This window comes from Suillus paluster (assembly GCF_016628075.1).
Source record: "Suillus paluster strain FC165 chromosome Unknown EDB91scaffold_8, whole genome shotgun sequence".
NCBI classification, from domain to species: Eukaryota; Fungi; Basidiomycota; class Agaricomycetes; order Boletales; family Suillaceae; genus Suillus; species Suillus paluster.
The window spans coordinates 418353-436788 of NW_024537568.1; the positions used below are offsets into that span (position 1 = coordinate 418353).

Genomic DNA, 18436 nt, shown 5'->3' on the forward strand with positions numbered 1-18436 from the left:
CCGGACGAGGAGAACACGGTCTTCCTGTGCCGCGCCCCTGAGATCACAGTGTAGATCGTCCTGTGTCTGGTTCGAGATCGTGAGGTGCATACGCGTTGTTGGAGCGTTGGAGAGCACGACTTAACTGACTGTCCGTAGTTGCCAATAGGCGTGATACCTCACGTGATCTTCAACACGTAGTTGGTCACGTTGTTTGTAAGTATTCTCTTCCTGGTCAATTTAATAGGAATTGCGATTAGCCAGAGAAACCGGCAAGGTCATATACATATCCTACTACACGGGAGTAAGTATAAGTGGGGAAGTTCTCTCAAGAAATGAGTCTAAAATATTATGTGGATACGAATGTTTTCTGAAAATGGGCCTATAATGTAAGTTTCTCGAGTATAGCAAGAAGCACCTCTCAGCGTCACGATCGGGGTTGTTCCGACTTTTGCTTGTCTTTCTCCTCACACGCCTCTCGCCATTTCTTGCCCTTATAAAGGACGGTTAGTGTTAGGACTTCCATTATTATCATAATACCGCCCCATAGAGTATACAGACCGCCATCACCAATGGCGACCTAATAACAAGGTTCAAACTTCAAACTATACAATTCAGCCGAAAAAATTTGAACAGACCTGAATCGGAATAGCTACTTCAGTAGCAACGAAAGCAAACACACATCGAAATGCGCTGTTTGTGGCAACGACCGTCGACGAACAGCCCGGGTTAGCATCCACAATGTATGCCAGGGTGCTTGCATACACCCATCTGGGTACACGTCAGTAAAGGTCCCGCGAATCGCATAACAACGTACATTGCGAAGAATCCCGAGAGAAAGAGCATGATGCATATGCCTGCGACATTAACGTGCTTCTCGCAAACCCAAGCGTATCCAATTACGGCCGGTGGCAAGAACAACATGGCAGGACGGGTGCTGGCCAATCGCATCTAGATTTTCATGTTAGGATGATGTCTGTCAAATGGTCATACGAAAAGTACCAACCTCGGCGAAACTTTGGCCTCCATTTTCTTCCTTCAACCTGGTGAGTGTTCGGTCAGACCAGCGGCCGCCAAGTACGGATCCACATATACAGCCTTCGACGCGAGTCAGTCGTTGTCGATCTGACAATAAGGTCCTACCTATCCCATACGAGAGTAGAACTAGGCCAATCTCAAGAGCGTCATAGTCGTAGTACTCAGATAATGTCCTTGAACAAGTGTACGAAATGCTGTAGTTGAAAGCGAATATCAAACCTGGAATATAGCAGCACGGCTAGTCAAATTATTCACATGGTGTATTGGTTTGAAAGACTCACCAGAAGCAAACAATATTACGAGATTATTCGAGCGCATCAGAATCTTCAGAAGAGGAGGGAAGGGATTGGCATCTGCGAGCGTCAAGTTGATATCTTTCGTATTTGAAGCAGATGCAACGACAGGTGTATTAGCCTCAACGTCATGATCCCCTGTTTCCTGCGTAGAGGCCATTCTTTCTAGTACAACTTGTGCGGGCTTTTCAGTGGCGGGAGGCGCAAGAATGATCTGGCTGGATTTCCTCGAGTGTTCCTCCTTTACCCTCATTTGCAGGACATTCTGATATGTCAAACTACGCTCCTTCCTGAATGTATCTTTGAATAGAAAAACCAAAGCAAAGAGAACAACTCCGGCGCAGGCGGTGATAAACCAGAAGACCGAGCGCCAGCCCAGGCCTTCTGTCAGCACACCACCCAATATTGGGCCCAGAGCCGGCCCCAAGAGCGGAGCAGAATAATATATACCCATTTTAATACCTCGCTCATGGGGTTCGTAGATATCTGCTAGTGTGGCTGCAGCGACTGACATAAGTGCGCTCGAACTGATTATTATAAGTAATAGCTCTGAGGATTCAACGTAAATAACATCCTTACCCGGCAGCTTGAAGGCCTCTCATTCCAATTACCAGGCCGATAGATTTGGACACGGCGACAATGGCCGAGGCAACCACAAATAGTGCCACAGATGATACATAAACAACCTTAGGAATATCAACATTTTATTGTCATGAAACAGAGTGCCAGACAAACCTTGCGTCCCTTGATTTCGCTGATGGCGCTCCATATAAGTCCAGGAACTCCCTGAACCAGAATAAAGACTGATAATGTCCAGCTTATTTCTGAGGTAGACGCCTGTAGGTCCCTCTGAATTTGGGCATTTGCAGCTGTGCATAAGTTATTTCAGTCTTCCGGCCGCCTGGGGAGCGAATAGTCATACGGTTTTGTATGCTGACGGCTAACCCTGCGATCATAGAGCCGGCTGAAACAATGATAAGGATGGCGGTCTACGACAAAATCAGTCAGTGTTTAGAGTGTGAATGATTGCCATTTGCCTTGCGAGCATTTCCCCACTTCCGAGGATCATCTTCCACAAAAGTGTGTTCGATATCTGTCTTAACTTCGTTACAGAAAGCAACGGCTGGGCATCCAACTTCGACTGCGATGTGAGGAGGATTCTGTGCATGTCCGGTACCGTTTTCAGGTTTCATTGCATGAGTGATGTGCAGGGGAAGCTGGGTCCGGCAAAGATGAAACGAAACCTTTTATAGGAATCAAGTTGAGGGTTCTTCAAAGAAGAACCAGTGTGCAAATGATGAATGCAAGTGCGCTGATGGGCCGACCGAAGCCATTCCATGGTGGTAATGCGCACATGGAACCGGTTCGGCATAAAAGGTGAAGACGCCGAAACACATTGACAGTGCGTGTTTAGTCGGTCATGAGCCGGTGGGGCATAAAATCGTATCTAAAAGGTTCGTCGCTTCAGGTTCTGAGGCCTCCGAAGGCGAACCTCCGATTCGGATTCGCAAAAGACTTCTAGATCGATTCAGGCTTACGGCACAGGCCGCATCTCCACATCAGGAAGTCTAAGCGCGCGTCTGCCATTTGAAACGTTGAGCCTTGAAGTCCTTATCACGCTAAATCATGCGGTGGTCACGACATGTCAGTTAAGGGTTTCGATAATACAAATGTGAGTAAGTCGAGTCACAGGGAAGGTTTATTGATAGCGGCGTTTGTTATGCAGATGCATTTCGCGTACGTGGCGGACAAGACAATCTCTCCTCATGAACTTGCCACATCCATTCCAGGAACAGTAAACTCGGCGATGCGAGGCTCCTTTAACATGCTTGCGTATATGAGCGACAAGGGTGTCGACAGACACGGCAGCATTGCAGGGACCAGTAGCCTGTGACCACCCGCAACGATCTCGTAGCATTGTTGACACACCGAAATCCAACACAAGATGGAAGGTTGGATCAGTGCAGGGCATCGCGATAGCCTGTTGAGCAATTGGGTCTATTGACGGGGTGCAAGGATACCCAAGAACTTCCTCTCGAGTGACATGTAGCGCCCGTCGGCTTTCAGGTTCCTAAATCATAGCAAGAGTATAGGTCATGCACCGAAGGAAGTGTTTACAGAACTCACAGCAGCACGGCCGCAGTGCGCAGCGCTTGGATCAGGAGTTCTTCTATGCCTGGTGAATTGACGCGATCAGATTCGGCATATTACAAAAGATATCGTTATACGCTAGTGCAGTCGTAACTCGACAGAAGTGTGATGGATCGAGAGCTGTAGCGATCTCGAAGCTGGCACTAAGAAAAAAAATCAGAACAGCAGCGCGCCGCGTAAGAATTACTGACTAGTTTAGAATTTGCTCTCTTTCCTCCGGATTAGTGTGAGGGGATCCAACGTCATCACCCGAGTGGGGGGAAACAATCGAATATGATGCTATTGTAGAGATGGTCAACTGTTTGACGTCCATGTTTACAGTCAGCCAAGGAATGCAGAAATCAAAAGAGACTATATTGTCAATTTATACGCGAAGATGGCACCTTTACTGGAGGGGCCGCTATCAGGTGCTATCCTGCCAACCACGAAGTGACTCGCGAAGTATAATCTTCTTGACCTTCTAGATTGTGGCACAGTTTCCGTATCAAGGATCGTAGAACGGAGATTAATGAACGTATGGTTGCGGGTAGCTGTGACACAATCGATGAAAAAAATATGTTTCGGAACCTGGTTGAAAGTGGTAGTAACTACTAGTGATTGGGTGAACGAGCGCTTGAGCAGGAGAATCGAGATATCTACCGGACATCGCTGGTCCATAGCAGCGGTAGGAAAGTACTCGAAAAGGTCCAATGTCCGATCAGATGGATCTTGAAGACTAAAACTCCATTCGGGCAGTGATATCATGGAGTCGAAGATCGTTGAGTTCAAAACATGGTGGAGAACATTCAGGACCAGATAAGCTTTGCCCTTATTCGCGGTCTTTTAAGCGGTGAATTGAGTACCCATTGGACACCTCTTCGTGGTTGTCACGCATGCGGTCCGACCAGGGTACGACACGTTGTCCTGGATCAGGTGCAAAGGGGCCACAGCCAGCTGCTCAAAAGGGACTTACGGCTATCTCGGGTTGAAAGTATCCTTCAATTGGCCACCAGCTTGGAAGGATCTGTGAATGCGCAGCCAGAGAACGTCACGGTCGAACAACAATGGAGTGATATGATCACTAAACACGAGGAAGACACAAGGTGAACATCCGTCATTCAAACAAAAGTGACATTACGTAAGTGTATGTTTTCCTTTTTGTACCAAACTTTATAGATCCCGCGAACCAAGGAATTGAAACTCGTTACATACTTTAGCAAGCGACTACCATCATGGCTAATACCACCGTCAAGGGTGCAATCGCAATCCATGGTCAAAACCCTCAGGCGAGTAAATGCGGTACACGTTGTGGTGATAGCTGACAATTGTATAGTTTCTAGTCGAGACAGTCATCCGCAATCGAATATGGGAATCGAATTATTGGAAGGAGCATTGCTTCGCTTTGACTGGTGCGTCTTCAGCGCTTTCCGAGACGTCCAGCTCACCCTTTCTAATGTAGCGGAGTCACTTATTGACCAAGCTATCGCGCTTAGGTGCATCGGGGGTGTTTATGGCAATCAGCGCCCTACAGAGTTCCTGTGCTTGCTCTTGAAGTTGTTGCAGCTTCAACCGGAAAAGGAGATATTGATAGAATATCTGCAAGCAGACGAGTTCAAGTAAGCATTATCATACGTGTCACCTGCTGATTGCTGACGCAGGTAACTCAGATATATGAGGGCGTTGGCCGCCATGTACGTACGAATGACATTCAGTGCAGTAGAAGTGTACGAGCTTCTTGAACCGTTGATGAAGGACTACAGAAAGCTTCGATACCGGGACATGGGTGCGTTGATCTTTCATGTTCGTTGGGTATACATCTTACACCCCGACAGCAGGGTATTCGCTGACGTATTTTGATGAATTCATCCATTCACTCCTCACTGAGGAACGAGTTTGTGACATCATCCTTCCACGCAAAGCCAAGCGCTCAATACTTGAAGAAAACGGCGAGATCGGTCCTCGGAAGAGCCGCTTGCTTGACGCCATGGAAGGCAGAAGTGATCATGGTAGTGACAGAAGTCGTAGCCGCAGTCGAAGTCGGAGCAGGAGCAAGAGTAAGAGCCCATACCAGTCACGCAGCCCAAGCGCTAGTCGGAGCAGAAGTCATTCTCCATCAGATAACGGACGATATCTATCACGGAGTCCTTCTCGTTCTCCATCTCGTTCGCCCGACCGTTCTCGCAGTGGAAGTATATCTCCAGATAGGATGGACGTCGAGCCCACGAATGTATCATAATCTGTCTAGCACATCTACATCTTTTTGATGCCCTTAGTATCGAAAGTCTGATCCTTGAAAGAGAGCAATTGCTTAGACAATTCCTTCCATCGCTCTTCAACTTTAGGATTTTTCTCAAGAGCTTGAGGAGAAAGATATCCTCGGTTGCGCCAGTCAGTGTACCACACTTTAAGAAATGCCTGTCAGAAAAATCAAAGTCGAGAGGGAGAGACTCACAAATGTCCGTGCGGCGGGTTGGTGCTGCTGAAATACGATCCTCACGGCTCTTGACGCAATCACGAAGAGCCAGCGGGTTATAGTATTTACAGAAGACACTTCCTCCAAGTGACTCAACTGCCTTGATGGCACTTTGGGATGCACGAGAAGGAGTAATGTGGATTGGTGTTTTCAAAAATGGAGCGTTCTACATGACCATGAGTTGCACTAGAAGAGCGTCTGAGAATAGAGACATACGTCGCCCAAAAGTTTGATTCCATCGTGCACATTGTGAATGCATCCGCTTAACAGCAAATCGCGGGCCGTAATAGGGTTCTCAGGCGATGAGTGTAGTCGACCTTGGTCTATCCAATGCTGTATCCGGTCCAGGTTGATGGGCGCGTATACCTTCCGGTTCCTTGACGAAGGTGTCAAATAGATGTTGAACTAGCTGAAAGGCAGCACTCACGGATTCACAAAGCCCTTCTTCGGGAATCTCTTCGTAATTGGGGTCTGACCACCCTCAAATCCAGCTTTAGGTTTACCATTGCCTGCGCGAGCCTTCTGGCCCTTGTGACCTCGTCCTGACGTTCCACCACGACCAGAGCCTTGACCTCTGCCGAGGCGTTTTTGCTAATGAACAAAGCATAAGAAAATGGTGTCAGAAACGAGGACAATACAAACCGCGTGCTGTGAGTCTTGTGCCGGCGAAAGATTCGATAGAGTTATTCGAGCCGCCCTTGAGCGCAGAATGGATGACATGTCTACAAAGTAGACCAAGACTCTGAGTTTGTGCTCTCTCGAAATCGTTCGGAGGTTGAAATTACTGAATTGCCTAATATGGCATTTATCAAATGTCCGAATCATCGACCAGAAGTTGAAGTGACAGAGCGTTCGACGGTCTTCTTTCAATCCGAAAATTTCCCCAGAAATGTCAGGTCTCAGACCACTAATCACGATTTGCGGGACTACTGGCGTCGGAAAGTCCAAACTGGCCATCGAGCTGGCGCTGAAACTTGCTCAAGGAACACATGCACGATGGAAAGGCGCGAGGATCATCAACGCTGACTCCATGCAAGTATACACTGGGATGGACGTAATCACGAACAAAGTCCCAGTCACAGAAAGAATGGGAGTCGAGCACCTTCTCATGGACTTCAAACGACCTGGGGAGCAGTACGTAGTGGGTCAATGGGTCCAAGATGCTATCAAGGCGGTAAATAACTCCTCTTCTCGTCCCTGTCTCTTTGGTAATGGTTTGAAGTCAGATTGACGAGACGCATGGTATGGATCAGATTCCGATTATCGTCGGCGGTACATCCTATTGGATCCAACACCTCATATTTCCCAATCGGTTACCCACTCCAGCACATTCTTTGTCGGATTCCGTCGCACAGTCCGTTGCCAATCTACCTTCCGACCTTCTTGAGCTGTTGAATGCGCTTCCAGAGCACCCTCCATCTGCAGCATCTCATCCTGAAGATGCCATGTTACTGCACAAGCTTCTCACCGCGCTTGACGAACCAGTTGCGCAGCGATGGCACTGGAAGGACACGCGTAAAGTCATAGGAAGCCTTCGTGTAATCAAAGACACGGGAAAGACTCCGAGCGAAATTATTGCTGAGCAGTCTCAAACATCATTGATTCCAAGGTTTACACTCTTCCCAGTGGTGTAGTCTTGTCACTAATTTTATATCAGGTATCGAACTCTTTGTTTCTGGCTCTACGCTGAGCCTTCTGTCTTAAATGAGCGTTTGGATGCAAGGGTAGATGATATGATCAAGGCAAGGAATGTCTTGAACTATCAACTGCACACTAAAATGCTCGTTCAGCAAGGGCTGTTGGATGAAATCAAAGAACTACGATCGGTCGCTTCCTCCCACATACGCAGATCGCCCGATGCAGTCGTCACAGAACTGTCCGACGAATTAGCTGGGCAGCAGACTGATTATACTCTCGGGATCTATCAGTCTATCGGTGAATTTTGTCAATCACCTTTCCCCACACCAACTTATAATGTTTAGGATACAAAGAGTTTCATGATTATCTCGCTTCTCCAGAACCCTCCCGGAAGCTTTTTGCATCCGCTGTGGAGCAAATGAAGTGCGGAACAAGGCAATATGCGAAGCGTCAGATACGGTGGTTAAGGAACAAGCTTCTTCCTGCTGTCTATAGCACGAACAGCAGTGTGGAACATGCGGCACCTCTTCTCCCATTATACCTTCTCGATGCAACTGGTAAGCTTACCAGTTCTACATGTCTAATTTCAGGCAGTGTGATTTGTTCCCTGCAGAACTCGGTGACCAGTGGACATCCCATGTTCTTAACCAAAGTGAATGTATAATGAAAGGTATATACTCTATATTTACTTCGCGCTTGTATTTACGGTTCTGCCAGCTTTCCTTGGCAACGAGACAATGCCTGACTCTCTATCGCTGTCTGAAAGGGCACGGGAGATGCTGACGATCGACGTCAAACCTACGAAGTATGTCTATCACATTCTGGCGTCCTTGATATCTTACCCGACAACTTGGTAGTCCTACAGAAGTATTGCGAGCTCGCAAGAAGATCATATGCCCTGTGTGTACTCTTGATCCTTCACAGCCCTTTATGGTCGAGGATGGCCCTCAATGGGACGCCCACTGCCGCTCCCGTGCTCATAGAAAACTTGCGTCGAGAACTGCGACAATGTGGAAAGCCGGTCAACCGCCGCACTACAGTCCATAGCGGCATTCCTGACGCTTTACTGGATGCTGAATATATGCAAGACCTGCATCGTTCTGCCGTGTAGACGAGGTCTACTTCTTGCACACAGTTCGTCATCCCGCCTGGGATGTTCACCCTTTTTGAATAGCGGCTTTCGGACCACTTTCATCATGTCATGTCTCGAGCAGTTACACTACAGGTGGTCACTGTTCGTTTATTATCCCACGCAATGACTTTGGAGGAGGGCTCTTAACGGGCCAATTTTCCTCGTGCGCCAGGGTCATTATGATACCATGGGTTCGTCCATAATGGCCTACATCAGCCCACATCGTCTGAGGCACTCATGACCATCACTACGAGGACCGTCTTACCTTCACATTCAGTTTTATCTGGAGCCACGTCACTGGTACATGGAAGCCAAAGAAGCACGCCTGAATGAGCGAACATTGTGAAATGAGCAGTAGTTGTGTAGCAGACAGACGTTGTACTAGCCCTTAATTTTGTGAAAAATGTTGGGTGCGATGTAGTTGTCGTCTCGCTTGCCACCACAGTAACAGCATCCTCTGCGAACGCTGTGACCATCGCCCCTCATTACCTGAACTGCTCCCTTTCAAATACACTTTCAGAGGCGGGGCCATTGACGGACTCCTGTAACCCGACTTTCTCTTTACTTTTTAACCATGACTTCCATGGCGGACGTTCCGGTGTATATGTTACCAGGAGTACCGGTGGTGCAACCGCCTCATCTCGAGGGTCTTTCAGATCCATCTCTTTCAACTGAAATTTTACCAGGTCCACCTTCCCTGCTGTCTGTTCAGCAGGCTGCGCACAAGCGCGACCCAAAGAAACCAGGAGCTTTCGTGTCGTATCTGCCAGCATCTGATCCGGGCTCCACCTACTCTGGTTTGATGGCCTCCACCTTCAGTGGCACAGATGCTGAAGGGCAACGGCGCAAACGTGCTAGGGTCGACAAAGGGTAAGTCGTTGTGTTCCACCTTGTTGCGACGCTAATCATCTCCGCCGTCGTGCTGCAAAAATGCTCCACCTCCATCCCCCTTCAAATTTTACCACGTCGCTGTCCGCATATCCCTCAAAAAGAACTGCAAACGGAAGGGCTCAGCGTGCATCTGCTCGCAACATGAACAGCAGTGCCATTCCACCCTCGGATCTTATGGTCCCTGAGGTATCTTCTCGCCAGCCCAGTATACCCCCAGTCCCAGACTCTGACCCTTTCCCGATAAACCCTGACTTTGACGAGCCTTCAGTCTCTCGAGCAACCTCTGCTCCTGCTCTCGACGAACCTTTGCCGCCTCAGCCACCCCCTCCATTGGTATCAAATGGGAGAGGAAGACCGAGAAAAGACAAAGGGAAAGGGAAGGAGACTGAAAAATCCTCTGTAAAGATCAAGGAGGAGCCAATGACCTCATTCTCGCTCTCTCCTGACCCTTCACTTGGACTGGTGCGCATTTGGTCCTTTACTTACGATCATACCCCTCATTACCATGTCGTTTAGTTGAACGAAGATCACTGCTCATCTTGCCGGTCGTTGGGAGCTCTGGTGTATTGCGATGGGTGCCCACGAGCCTTCCATCTCTGGTGCCTCGACCCACCAATGGAGACTGTCGACTTGCCGGAACTCGGAGAGAAGTGGTATTGTCCTAGCTGCACGATTCGGAAGGTGTGTCTGTTCCGTTCCGTGGACCTTGTATAAGGACTTCATCCCATGCCACAATAGCATCCACCGCTCAAACCTCCGCCTTCCTTCATTTCACCCCTCATTCATCAAGCACAGACAAACATTCCAAAAGAATTCCAGCTCCCAGATGATGTTAGGAATTTCTTCAAGGATGGTGTGTTACTTCATGGCCGTTTTTATGTTAATGGTCTCATCGTCGATGAACTAGTTGCTACTGGTTCCAATGGGTGTTACATTGATAACTCGGAGATCAAACAACCTCGCCTGAAGTGAGAGTGAATTCCACACGTCTTCATTCGTTGCTCAATGTTTATAGTCGCCATGGTCAGCTCGAGGAACGCGAACCTTACCGTCTCAAGGACAAGAACGGTGTCCCTGTGCTTTGCTTCCGTTGCGGAACATCTGCTCTTCCCAGTGCTGTTGATGTGTCTGCTCCTCCAGCAAAGCGTCCCCGGAGGTCGACATCGTCCTCCCATAGTGCCACTCCAGAGGTTTGGAGAAGTATGGTATCTTGCGATTACTGCAGTCTCCACTGGCATTTGGACTGTGTCGACCCGCCTCTCGTCACCATGCCGCCATTCAATAAGAAATGGATGTGTCCTAACCATGCAGATCACGCTTTGGTAAGTTCTCACAGTCCTTTGGCTAAGCTTTCATAATTCATTGTGCTCTCTATATCCAGCAATCTAAGCGTCGCGTTCCTAAGCAAAATCCGTCCATGATAGACATCACAAAACCGCGTCAGTTTAACAATGGCAACATCGATATCGTTCACCCACAAGGCACTTCGATAGCAGAGAAGTTAGTCCTTGATGAAATCCTTATCAATGGTCGAAGGTATAGAGTTCCGGAGAAGGTGATCATGCTTGACTTCTGGAATAAACTCAGTAGAGATCAGCATTTCGATCAAAGGTATGTGCGTGGCGTTGATTCGTGACAGTCTTTAATGCGGGAATAGGCCACCGGTGTCTGCGATGTCTTCGCCTCTCACGTCCCTGAGCTCTTTGGATGATTTTGATGAGAACATCGGCACATTATCGGAAGGACCTCTTATCTCGCGGGACGAGTTGCATGCTGCACAGGTAAGATTCGTTTGGGCACTTTCATCGCCACATCATCTCAGGCTTAATACTGTTTTTAGGCACTGTGCAATTTCCAGCAAATGCTGAACAAGCAATCAGAACAGAGACATACTCCTATTGTCAACCCAAGGAAACTTGTTGACTCCAGTACACAAACAGAAGCAGAGTTACCGCCTATTATACCTTTACCCCCGCAGGTGGAGGTCTTGAGAGCATCTACTAACAAGGCATGTCGGCTCATCATCTGAACGACTTTGGGTCACTGAAGAAGTTCTCTGCAGCGCAAAGCACCTACCAAGTCCGCTGCCCCTGCGCTAGAGAATGGTTCTGGTGTTAAGTCTTCGGTACCATCTCCTGCTGACCAATCGGCTCCGGTGCGGCCCAAGAGGGCGCGAATTGCGGTGAAACAGGAGGTGGAGGAAGTCACTTTACGTGTGCCTGATAAGCCCGAGAAGCAGCCAGAGGCTGTGAGTAGTGTTTTTTTTTTCGGGCTTATTGCTTACGTGGGTACGGTCCGGAATTTTGTAGCAAGGGAAGTCCACGAGGACTACTCGCCAACGCCGGAAGCCCAGGCCTTCGGACACAGCGAAGGATGAGGGTGCATCTATGACGAACGCCCAGACCATTACGCCGGCATCTAGTTCTATGGTCCGATCTGTTGGTCCTGAAGCTTCTGACTTGCACGGTGCTTCAGCCTTGCCCGCCCCCAATCCTCCCAAAGTTAATGCACCTATCACTCCCAAGGCCTCAGTCACAATCACCCAGTCTTCCCAATCTTCAACTCCTACGTTGAAGATACGATTACCGCGACTGAGTGCTGTCAGCGCTGCAGTGCATTCGAATGCTGCCCCACCCGCGACGGGACCAGTACGCACTGCAGCAGGAGCCAAGGAACCCCGCCCAAAGCGCTCGTTACGACGACAGACTTCTGACTCTGCTACTGTCTCTTTGAGCGGCACGTCTCCGTCTGCAACTGATGGTGGTGACGAATTTGAGCCAACCAAACTCAGTAAGGTTCACATTCTTGTTATCCACTCGGTTTTTAATGTAGGGATGTCTAGAACGTAAGCCATCCAAGTCGGGCAGGAAAGTCCGTGAATGAGCTCCATGGACCGCATGTCGTACCTTGACATGCAGTCGCAAAAGGCTGGGGTGTAGATGATTATATACGTCTTGTCACATCAACATAAATTTTGTACTGAGCGGCAATGCGTGCTTGTTCTTTTGTTTGGCTGTGTTAGGAACCCAAGCCATCAGAAGTCTGCACCGTTCACCTTTCAAATAATCAATTATGAGATAAGCCAATATTTGAGGTTACCTCCCGGTTTGCATTATTTTATCGTTCTTCATCGCTCTGACGTGACCTAATTTTACTCTATTGGCTTGAGCAGACTGATACTTTTTGACATAGTGCCCACTGCCTGATGACCATTGGTGTACAGTTTCCCTACTTGGTCGCTCACATGTCTACACATTCTTGAGCTTAGGCTGACTCTCGCTGAACGAATTTTTCACCCTGCAGTAGTGTACCCAAGCTGTCTATTCCTTCACCACCGATCCCGGCCCATTATCGTGCCGCTTGCTTTACTTTGCAAATTACTCACATTGACAGCTGTCACAGCATCTTCACTTGTTGCTTTGGTTTCCGCAAGGAAGTTATCGTGGGTAGGCCCGATAATCGTTGAGTAGGATCATTACTGGGGCGGAAGTCTATCACCACCTCTGAAAGATCCTTCGAGCAATGCCGTGATGTCATCACCATATGTACATGACGCCCGACGCGCGCCCTGCAACTTTGCGAGGGCTCGGCAGGTAGTTGATCAAGTGAATTATAACGTGGCCTCTCGCGATTTTCTCAGCCGATGAGCCTGCAATGGATCTGCAACCTTTCGATATTCAAATCACGTATAGTCCCTTTACAAGAGAGGAACTTTTCGTCCGACTTTGGAACCGCTCGGGTCGGCACCCTCTCGACAAGTTATGTTAAGCGTGCTATATCTAGGGTTGTTATTCAACCCAACTTGAAGTACTCTGATCTTTTTGTTTGTTGGTTGTCTCGCCAATGTCGCTGCCAGTTGTTCGGTACGTTGTCCCCAAGCAACCCACAGTTCTTGCAGGTCGCGAGTCGGTTGGTCTTCCGGGATACGACTTATGGCTTCACTTCGTAAGTTTGATTCAGAAATCTGGTTCTCAGTCGTTGTAATCTGATAAGGGAAACATTCTAGGTGGACAATGTTCATGCATTCGATGGGAACATTGTCGTGGAGCGTTTTCATGACGCTCTGGCAAGCACTTTGCAAATGTACCCTCATGCAGCGGGGCAACTGTGTACAACCAGCGGCCGTTGGTTTGTAAGTGTTACGAAGCTATACATGACCGTTGCACAAGGCTAAGAGTCAGAAATTCTAGATCCAGCTGACGAATTCCGGCCTACCCGTTGAGGCCGAGGATCGCAGGGAAGAATTATTTACTTCTATCATTCGAGGAGACTGGGTCATTCAAGATGACCTTTCCCCCTTGCTCAGTCGGCCACAAGACGCCGCCGTCGTTAATGGTAGTGCCTCCCTGGTTCGCTTTAAGGTCACAACTTTCAAGGATAGGACATGTCTTGGGGTATCCTGGCATCACACTCTTGGTAAGTCTTTTGCATGACTTATAAAGTATTTCCTCAGCGAGATTGGAAATGGCAGGAGATGCGGTGACGCTTTGTCGATTCATGCAAACCTTGTCCCGGTTCTACCAAGGGGTTGAGCCAGTCTTTACTCCAACTTTCGACAAACACGAGTACCGAACCCCCCAGCCGTCTGTGTCCTCGGACTTCCTTTCACTGATGCCTCATTTATGGGTTTCTTACCCTTTCAATGAACTCGAGGCCAAGTATGCCGAGGCCTGCGAGGACTTGGGAAATCTAAGATGGAGATTCCATGAATATCATCTCCATGGACTCCACTCCATGCTCAGTGCCAATGAGGAGGGCTATCTTTCGTTGCACGATTGCCTCACAGCATATATTGTCACTCTGTTGAATCGTTCTATGACTAGGCCCATTCGTATGGTCACGAATGCCGCTAATGTGAGGCTTTCCGTGGACATTTCAATTAGCGCCCTGATCGCTAGACCCTGCAGTCCCGGCGCGTCGAAGCTCACTACATCGCAAGTAATGTTGTAGGAAATGTTATCCAGAATGTCTGTGACTCAAACATTCCACGCAATACGTATTTATTCATTCGCCCGCAGATCCCGACCGGAACCCTGCCATCTCATATGCGGGGTATTGCCACTGCTGTGCGGGAATCGATTGTTCGGTGCCGTGACCGGATGTTCCTTGAGGAGTGGATGACTGTGGCCAGCGACCTCATGCTAATGACTGTCAATGCTGGGAAATCTTTCTTCTTTGCTTCGCGCCCTGACGTGGTGATGGTCAATTCTAATGTCGCGTATAAGTCGTCCTGATTTTCTTCCTAAAGACTTTCTGATCGTTCAATTGGCAGGATTGACTGGTGTGATGCTCACTTTGGGTTTCCTGATTCTTCCAGTTTTTTCACAACTGGGAGCTCGAAATTCTATCTTCGACCCTTCAAAACGAACCCTACGCTATATGATGGCACTTGGCGACCTCGAAAAGGGTCGGTAGACATATCTATGGGCGTTCCGAGAGAAATGAAGTCTAAGCTGTTAGACCGCCTAGCGTTTGATTTTGAGACTATCCTTTATTCGCCACCATCGGACACCGAACTGGAAATAGATGCCGGTGCCCAGGAGTTATGAATATTACGCATATCCTTACGCGCTATCTGACGACGCTTGTTCATTGCAGTACCTATACATTTGGCCGCAGTCTGCACATATATACCGCCCGAGAGATGTCCTTTTTGTGTTTAAAATTCAATGTTTCAATAGTTGGTTCCAATAAGTACTAGCTAGTGTCATGCTGCCCATTGTACATCCATTAACATTCTCCATCTAAATTTGTCCAATATTCCGATACACACAACCAACCGACTGTAGATAAGATCTTATCAACTATTGTGATGGATACACCTTTGGAAGATCTTGTCAAGGAATGGCTTCGCCTTGATCCTGTGCGTGCTCGTGATGTGCTAGAGGCTGCTCCTTTGGATGTTGCTCACAGTTTCTCTAGAATGAATCCACAAGAAAGGATGTGGAACAGCTGTGGCATAATAATGCCATCGACGAGTTGGAGAGACGTATGAGGTGTGTTGCCAGCATCACGGTCCCGGCCAAGACATGCTCAGTATGAGATGTGCACAGGACACGCATAGAATTCGGTACTGCAGGTGTGGATGTTCATCATGTGTTAGCTCAGTCTGACACACTAAGACCTTATTTTCCAAAGGTCTGAGGGGAAAGATGGAGGCCGGATGGTCTCGCATGAATGACCTGATTGTGATCCAGGCATCCCAGGTGGGTCAATCGGACACCTAGATCGTCAAGCATATGACGTAGCTAAACCCGAGCGACAGGGCTTGTGCGCGTACGTCCTCGAGCACGTCAAGAATGCTGCTACCCGTGGAGTAGTCGTAGGACACGATCACCGGCATAACTCGGAGAAATGGGCCCAGCTTACTGCGGCTGCTTTCATAGCCAACGATGTCAAGGTTTATCTGCACAAAGGGCTTGTACACACTCCTTTGTATGTCAGTAACACTTCTGTGGTCGCTTCTGATATAGATCAAGGCTGCTTGAAGGGTTCCATTTTCCGTAAAAGCGCTCAACGCGGCCTGTGGAGTCATGATCACAGGTACGTTGCACTTGGTATATTTTGTCTACACAATCGCACGCCTCCGAGCTGACCCCCGTTCTATGTAGCAAGCCACAACCCCAAGGTCAGATAGACCGATATGTGTTTGGAGTCCATAACTTACAAAGTTCTCCTATAGCAAGATAATGGCTACAAGGTTCGACTGCAATTACAACTCTCATCGCATCTGATCATTGAATAGGTTTATTGGGAAAATGCCGTTCAAGTAATCCACGCGGCTTATATTTCGATCCTTTGGCACTGAGTGTTTTGCTCTTTAGATCATAGGGCCGCATGACGTCGGAATCGCACAGTCCATTCTGCAAAATCTGGAGCCCAGAGTGCATGATGCTTCACAAATAGTTGAATCCGGCATGTGCATCGATTGTACGGAGGAGATGAAAAGAGGGTACTTCGTTTCTCTCAGTCATCTGCGCACAGCGGCGTTATCGTAAGTTCTTAGTTACCATCCGCCATTCTGACCCTACTGAATTACCAGATTCAGCGGAGGTTCAGTGGCTTTTGTCAACACATCCATGCATGGCGTTGGGGGTCCATTTGCATCTAAAGCCTTCGAGATTGCCGGATTTCCGCCTTTTACGCCTGTGAAAGAACAGCAGCATCCAGACCCAGAATTTCCAACGGTGAAGTTCCCAAACCCTGAAGAAAAGGGTAACGACTCCCTCCATTTCCACTTATTATAGCCCTAACGATCAAACTTGCAGGCGCACTCGTGCGTTCGATTTTGTATATTCGAAACACCAGCTGAAGTGTATTCAGGATCTAGCAATAACTACGGCGAACGCCAAAGGAGCATCGTACGTCCTTGCACAGGATCCGGACGCTGATCGCTTCTCTGCGGCTGAAAACTGGTATGCATCAGACTTTTTCTACTGGCCGACTTCATATGAGATCGATATACAGTGATGGAAAGTGGGTAACATTCACTGGCGATCAACTTGGCACGTTATTTGCCTATCATGTGTTTGAGACCTACAAGACTTCCGGAAAGCCCATAGGTAAGCACGGGGACATTCCCTTGCGTGCCTGCCTGAAATTACCTTTAGGCAAGTTGGCCATGGTCGCTTCGACAGTCAGCTCCAAGATGATTGAAGCCATAGCGCAAACCGAAGGGTTTCGCTTTGTCGATTGTCTCACAGGTGAGCACTGCATGGGTCTTCTGCGAGGCGCTGGACACGATTCATGCGGTACTAGGCTTCAAGTTCATTGGCAACACTGCTTTAGATCTCGTCAAGGCGGGGTACGAAGTACCGTTCGGATATGAAGAAGCCATAGGGTACATGTTTGGTTCTGACATCAGAGATAAAGATGGGGTGGCCGCAACTGTGAGTCGGCCTAGCAGCTGTCTCACTTCACCTATCTCACTCAGACCGTCCAGATGGTATTCGCACAACTTGCTGCAAGCTTGCGCGCGCGAGGCACAACAGTAACCGTACATTTACAAGAACTCTATCGAAGGTGAGCCGTCCTCTTCATTGTCGTGGTCACGAGTTTATTCGCAAATCAAGATATGGATATTTCGAGGTTCGTATACAAAATTTTCATCACCGTAGTATCATCTCACGCAGTCCGGAAAGACGAGCAACAGCTATTTCATCTGCACTGACCCTCTTGTCACCGAGACAATTTTTAGGAAGATTCGCTCTTCGGATGTTATGGTATTATGCTCCAGCATGATCAGAATGGCAAGGAATAAACACCATTATTTGACAGGGCTCATCTCAAGGACGATCTTATCCATCCTCGATTGGGGGGTTGCGGATCCAGAGCGTAGTCGATCTAACGGAAGGGCATGGCTACGATAGCACGAACGCGCCTACTTATCAACCCAAACTACCGCTGTCCTTAGGGCACATGATCCAGTTCAGAGCATTCTCCGATTCAGCGGGCACAGACGACTCTCGAATCGTTTTGACAATTAGGTGAGTTGACTGTAATTGCAAATGTACGATATTTATGTTCTGCACAGGACAAGTGGGACAGAGCCAAAGGTAAGCGCCCTCAGGTGTCTTCATATTGTGATGTGTCTGAGCTTCCCCATACTGATTTACCTAGATCAAATACTACCTCGAGGGCAGTGGCAGCAACCGCCAAGCTGTGCACAGTTTACTTGGTCGTGTAGTGGACGACCTAGCAGAAGATTGGATGAATGCAGCCGAGAATGGATTAGGTCGTCCATGATTATATTGCGAACCTTCGCATGATTCTGTATTGTAGCCACAAAGCTCACCGCGTAGACAAGTTGTAATATGACTGGCACAAATCCGCCCGATTGATTGGCAAGTCGATTCTTTCTTG

General features: G+C 48.3%; 7 protein-coding genes across 7 annotated transcripts; 5 read left to right on the top strand and 2 right to left on the bottom strand.

The window, feature by feature from the left end:
* Positions 1 to 214: 214 nt before the first annotated feature.
* On the bottom strand, positions 215 to 2854 carry EDB91DRAFT_1111644 (vacuolar DHA amino acid exporter). Its single transcript, XM_041317764.1, has 10 exons — positions 2348 to 2854; positions 2233 to 2299; positions 2046 to 2179; positions 1890 to 1996; positions 1299 to 1837; positions 1123 to 1236; positions 986 to 1077; positions 797 to 930; positions 618 to 750; positions 215 to 559 (listed from the first exon to the last, which is right to left on the bottom strand). The coding sequence occupies exons 1-10, from the start codon at positions 2501 to 2503 to the stop codon at positions 407 to 409; spliced, it is 1629 nt and encodes a 542-aa protein (XP_041180971.1). The 5' UTR covers positions 2504 to 2854; the 3' UTR covers positions 215 to 406.
* Positions 2855 to 4604: 1750 nt separating this feature from the next.
* Positions 4605 to 5676, top strand: EDB91DRAFT_1218263 (PRP38 family-domain-containing protein; the record flags this gene model as incomplete). The annotated part of the gene is made up of 5 exons (XM_041320863.1): positions 4605 to 4726; positions 4774 to 4849; positions 4900 to 5056; positions 5108 to 5223; positions 5273 to 5676. Exons 1-5 carry the CDS (start codon positions 4673 to 4675, stop codon positions 5674 to 5676), a joined length of 807 nt encoding a protein of 268 aa, XP_041180972.1. The 5' UTR covers positions 4605 to 4672.
* Positions 5636 to 6672, bottom strand: EDB91DRAFT_1111655 (ribosomal protein L15). The gene is made up of 5 exons (XM_041317765.1): positions 6556 to 6672; positions 6341 to 6504; positions 6130 to 6289; positions 5893 to 6079; positions 5636 to 5842 (listed from the first exon to the last, which is right to left on the bottom strand). The coding sequence occupies exons 1-5, from the start codon at positions 6631 to 6633 to the stop codon at positions 5691 to 5693; spliced, it is 741 nt and encodes a 246-aa protein (XP_041180973.1). The 5' UTR covers positions 6634 to 6672; the 3' UTR covers positions 5636 to 5690.
* Positions 6673 to 6747: 75 nt separating this feature from the next.
* Positions 6748 to 8439, top strand: EDB91DRAFT_825713 (IPP transferase-domain-containing protein). Its single transcript, XM_041328525.1, has 6 exons — positions 6748 to 7087; positions 7140 to 7522; positions 7571 to 7848; positions 7896 to 8108; positions 8165 to 8221; positions 8269 to 8439. The coding sequence occupies exons 1-6, from the start codon at positions 6803 to 6805 to the stop codon at positions 8406 to 8408; spliced, it is 1356 nt and encodes a 451-aa protein (XP_041180974.1). The 5' UTR covers positions 6748 to 6802; the 3' UTR covers positions 8409 to 8439.
* A 661-nt stretch (positions 8440 to 9100) lies between these two features.
* EDB91DRAFT_1111661 (uncharacterized protein) lies at positions 9101 to 12687 on the top strand. Its single transcript, XM_041317766.1, has 12 exons — positions 9101 to 9553; positions 9676 to 10036; positions 10091 to 10255; positions 10313 to 10427; positions 10482 to 10542; positions 10590 to 10896; positions 10956 to 11185; positions 11232 to 11355; positions 11415 to 11582; positions 11637 to 11822; positions 11884 to 12364; positions 12417 to 12687. Exons 1-12 carry the CDS (start codon positions 9258 to 9260, stop codon positions 12455 to 12457), a joined length of 2535 nt encoding a protein of 844 aa, XP_041180975.1. The 5' UTR covers positions 9101 to 9257; the 3' UTR covers positions 12458 to 12687.
* Positions 12688 to 13417: 730 nt separating this feature from the next.
* EDB91DRAFT_1244760 (uncharacterized protein) lies at positions 13418 to 15123 on the top strand (the record flags this gene model as incomplete). Its single annotated transcript, XM_041322454.1, has 7 exons — positions 13418 to 13519; positions 13581 to 13706; positions 13765 to 13990; positions 14046 to 14428; positions 14482 to 14541; positions 14593 to 14792; positions 14847 to 15123. The coding sequence occupies 7 exons, from the start codon at positions 13418 to 13420 to the stop codon at positions 15121 to 15123; spliced, it is 1374 nt and encodes a 457-aa protein (XP_041180976.1).
* A 132-nt stretch (positions 15124 to 15255) lies between these two features.
* Positions 15256 to 18426, top strand: EDB91DRAFT_825227 (uncharacterized protein). Its single transcript, XM_041328523.1, has 21 exons — positions 15256 to 15437; positions 15497 to 15570; positions 15628 to 15653; positions 15713 to 15780; positions 15840 to 16009; positions 16065 to 16117; positions 16186 to 16202; positions 16257 to 16274; positions 16320 to 16343; positions 16399 to 16568; positions 16617 to 16789; positions 16843 to 16850; positions 16898 to 16989; positions 17042 to 17277; positions 17333 to 17463; positions 17517 to 17596; positions 17647 to 17662; positions 17716 to 17796; positions 17852 to 18060; positions 18108 to 18129; positions 18194 to 18426. The coding sequence occupies exons 1-21, from the start codon at positions 15387 to 15389 to the stop codon at positions 18317 to 18319; spliced, it is 1845 nt and encodes a 614-aa protein (XP_041180977.1). The 5' UTR covers positions 15256 to 15386; the 3' UTR covers positions 18320 to 18426.
* Positions 18427 to 18436: the final 10 nt, after the last annotated feature.

What these genes read in the sequence shown, in the direction of transcription:
- EDB91DRAFT_1111661 (XM_041317766.1), top strand. Translation starts at nt 9,258, where the DNA reads ATGACTTCCATGGCGGACGTTCCGGTGTATATGTTACCAGGAGTACCG. An exon ending in TAGGAATTTCTTCAAGGATG is followed by an intron (nt 10,428 to 10,481) that starts GTGTGTTACTTC and finishes TCGATGAACTAG; the next exon opens with TTGCTACTGGTTCCAATGGG. An exon ending in ACCATGCAGATCACGCTTTG is followed by an intron (nt 10,897 to 10,955) that starts GTAAGTTCTCAC and finishes CTCTATATCCAG; the next exon opens with CAATCTAAGCGTCGCGTTCC.
- EDB91DRAFT_1111655 (XM_041317765.1), bottom strand. Translation starts at nt 6,633, where the DNA reads ATGTCATCCATTCTGCGCTCAAGGGCGGCTCGAATAACTCTATCGAAT. An exon ending in CACAAGACTCACAGCACGCG is followed by an intron (nt 6,505 to 6,555) that starts GTTTGTATTGTC and finishes TTTGTTCATTAG; the next exon opens with CAAAAACGCCTCGGCAGAGG. An exon ending in AAGAAGGGCTTTGTGAATCC is followed by an intron (nt 6,290 to 6,340) that starts GTGAGTGCTGCC and finishes ACCTTCGTCAAG; the next exon opens with GAACCGGAAGGTATACGCGC.
- EDB91DRAFT_825227 (XM_041328523.1), top strand. Translation starts at nt 15,387, where the DNA reads ATGGATACACCTTTGGAAGATCTTGTCAAGGAATGGCTTCGCCTTGAT. An exon ending in AAGATGGGGTGGCCGCAACT is followed by an intron (nt 17,464 to 17,516) that starts GTGAGTCGGCCT and finishes CAGACCGTCCAG; the next exon opens with ATGGTATTCGCACAACTTGC. An exon ending in CGAATCGTTTTGACAATTAG is followed by an intron (nt 18,061 to 18,107) that starts GTGAGTTGACTG and finishes TGTTCTGCACAG; the next exon opens with GACAAGTGGGACAGAGCCAA.
- EDB91DRAFT_825713 (XM_041328525.1), top strand. Translation starts at nt 6,803, where the DNA reads ATGTCAGGTCTCAGACCACTAATCACGATTTGCGGGACTACTGGCGTC. An exon ending in TCCAAGATGCTATCAAGGCG is followed by an intron (nt 7,088 to 7,139) that starts GTAAATAACTCC and finishes GTTTGAAGTCAG; the next exon opens with ATTGACGAGACGCATGGTAT. An exon ending in CAAACATCATTGATTCCAAG is followed by an intron (nt 7,523 to 7,570) that starts GTTTACACTCTT and finishes ATTTTATATCAG; the next exon opens with GTATCGAACTCTTTGTTTCT.
- EDB91DRAFT_1111644 (XM_041317764.1), bottom strand. Translation starts at nt 2,503, where the DNA reads ATGAAACCTGAAAACGGTACCGGACATGCACAGAATCCTCCTCACATC. An exon ending in GAGGCCAAAGTTTCGCCGAG is followed by an intron (nt 931 to 985) that starts GTTGGTACTTTT and finishes ATGAAAATCTAG; the next exon opens with ATGCGATTGGCCAGCACCCG. An exon ending in CTCTCGGGATTCTTCGCAAT is followed by an intron (nt 751 to 796) that starts GTACGTTGTTAT and finishes ACGTGTACCCAG; the next exon opens with ATGGGTGTATGCAAGCACCC.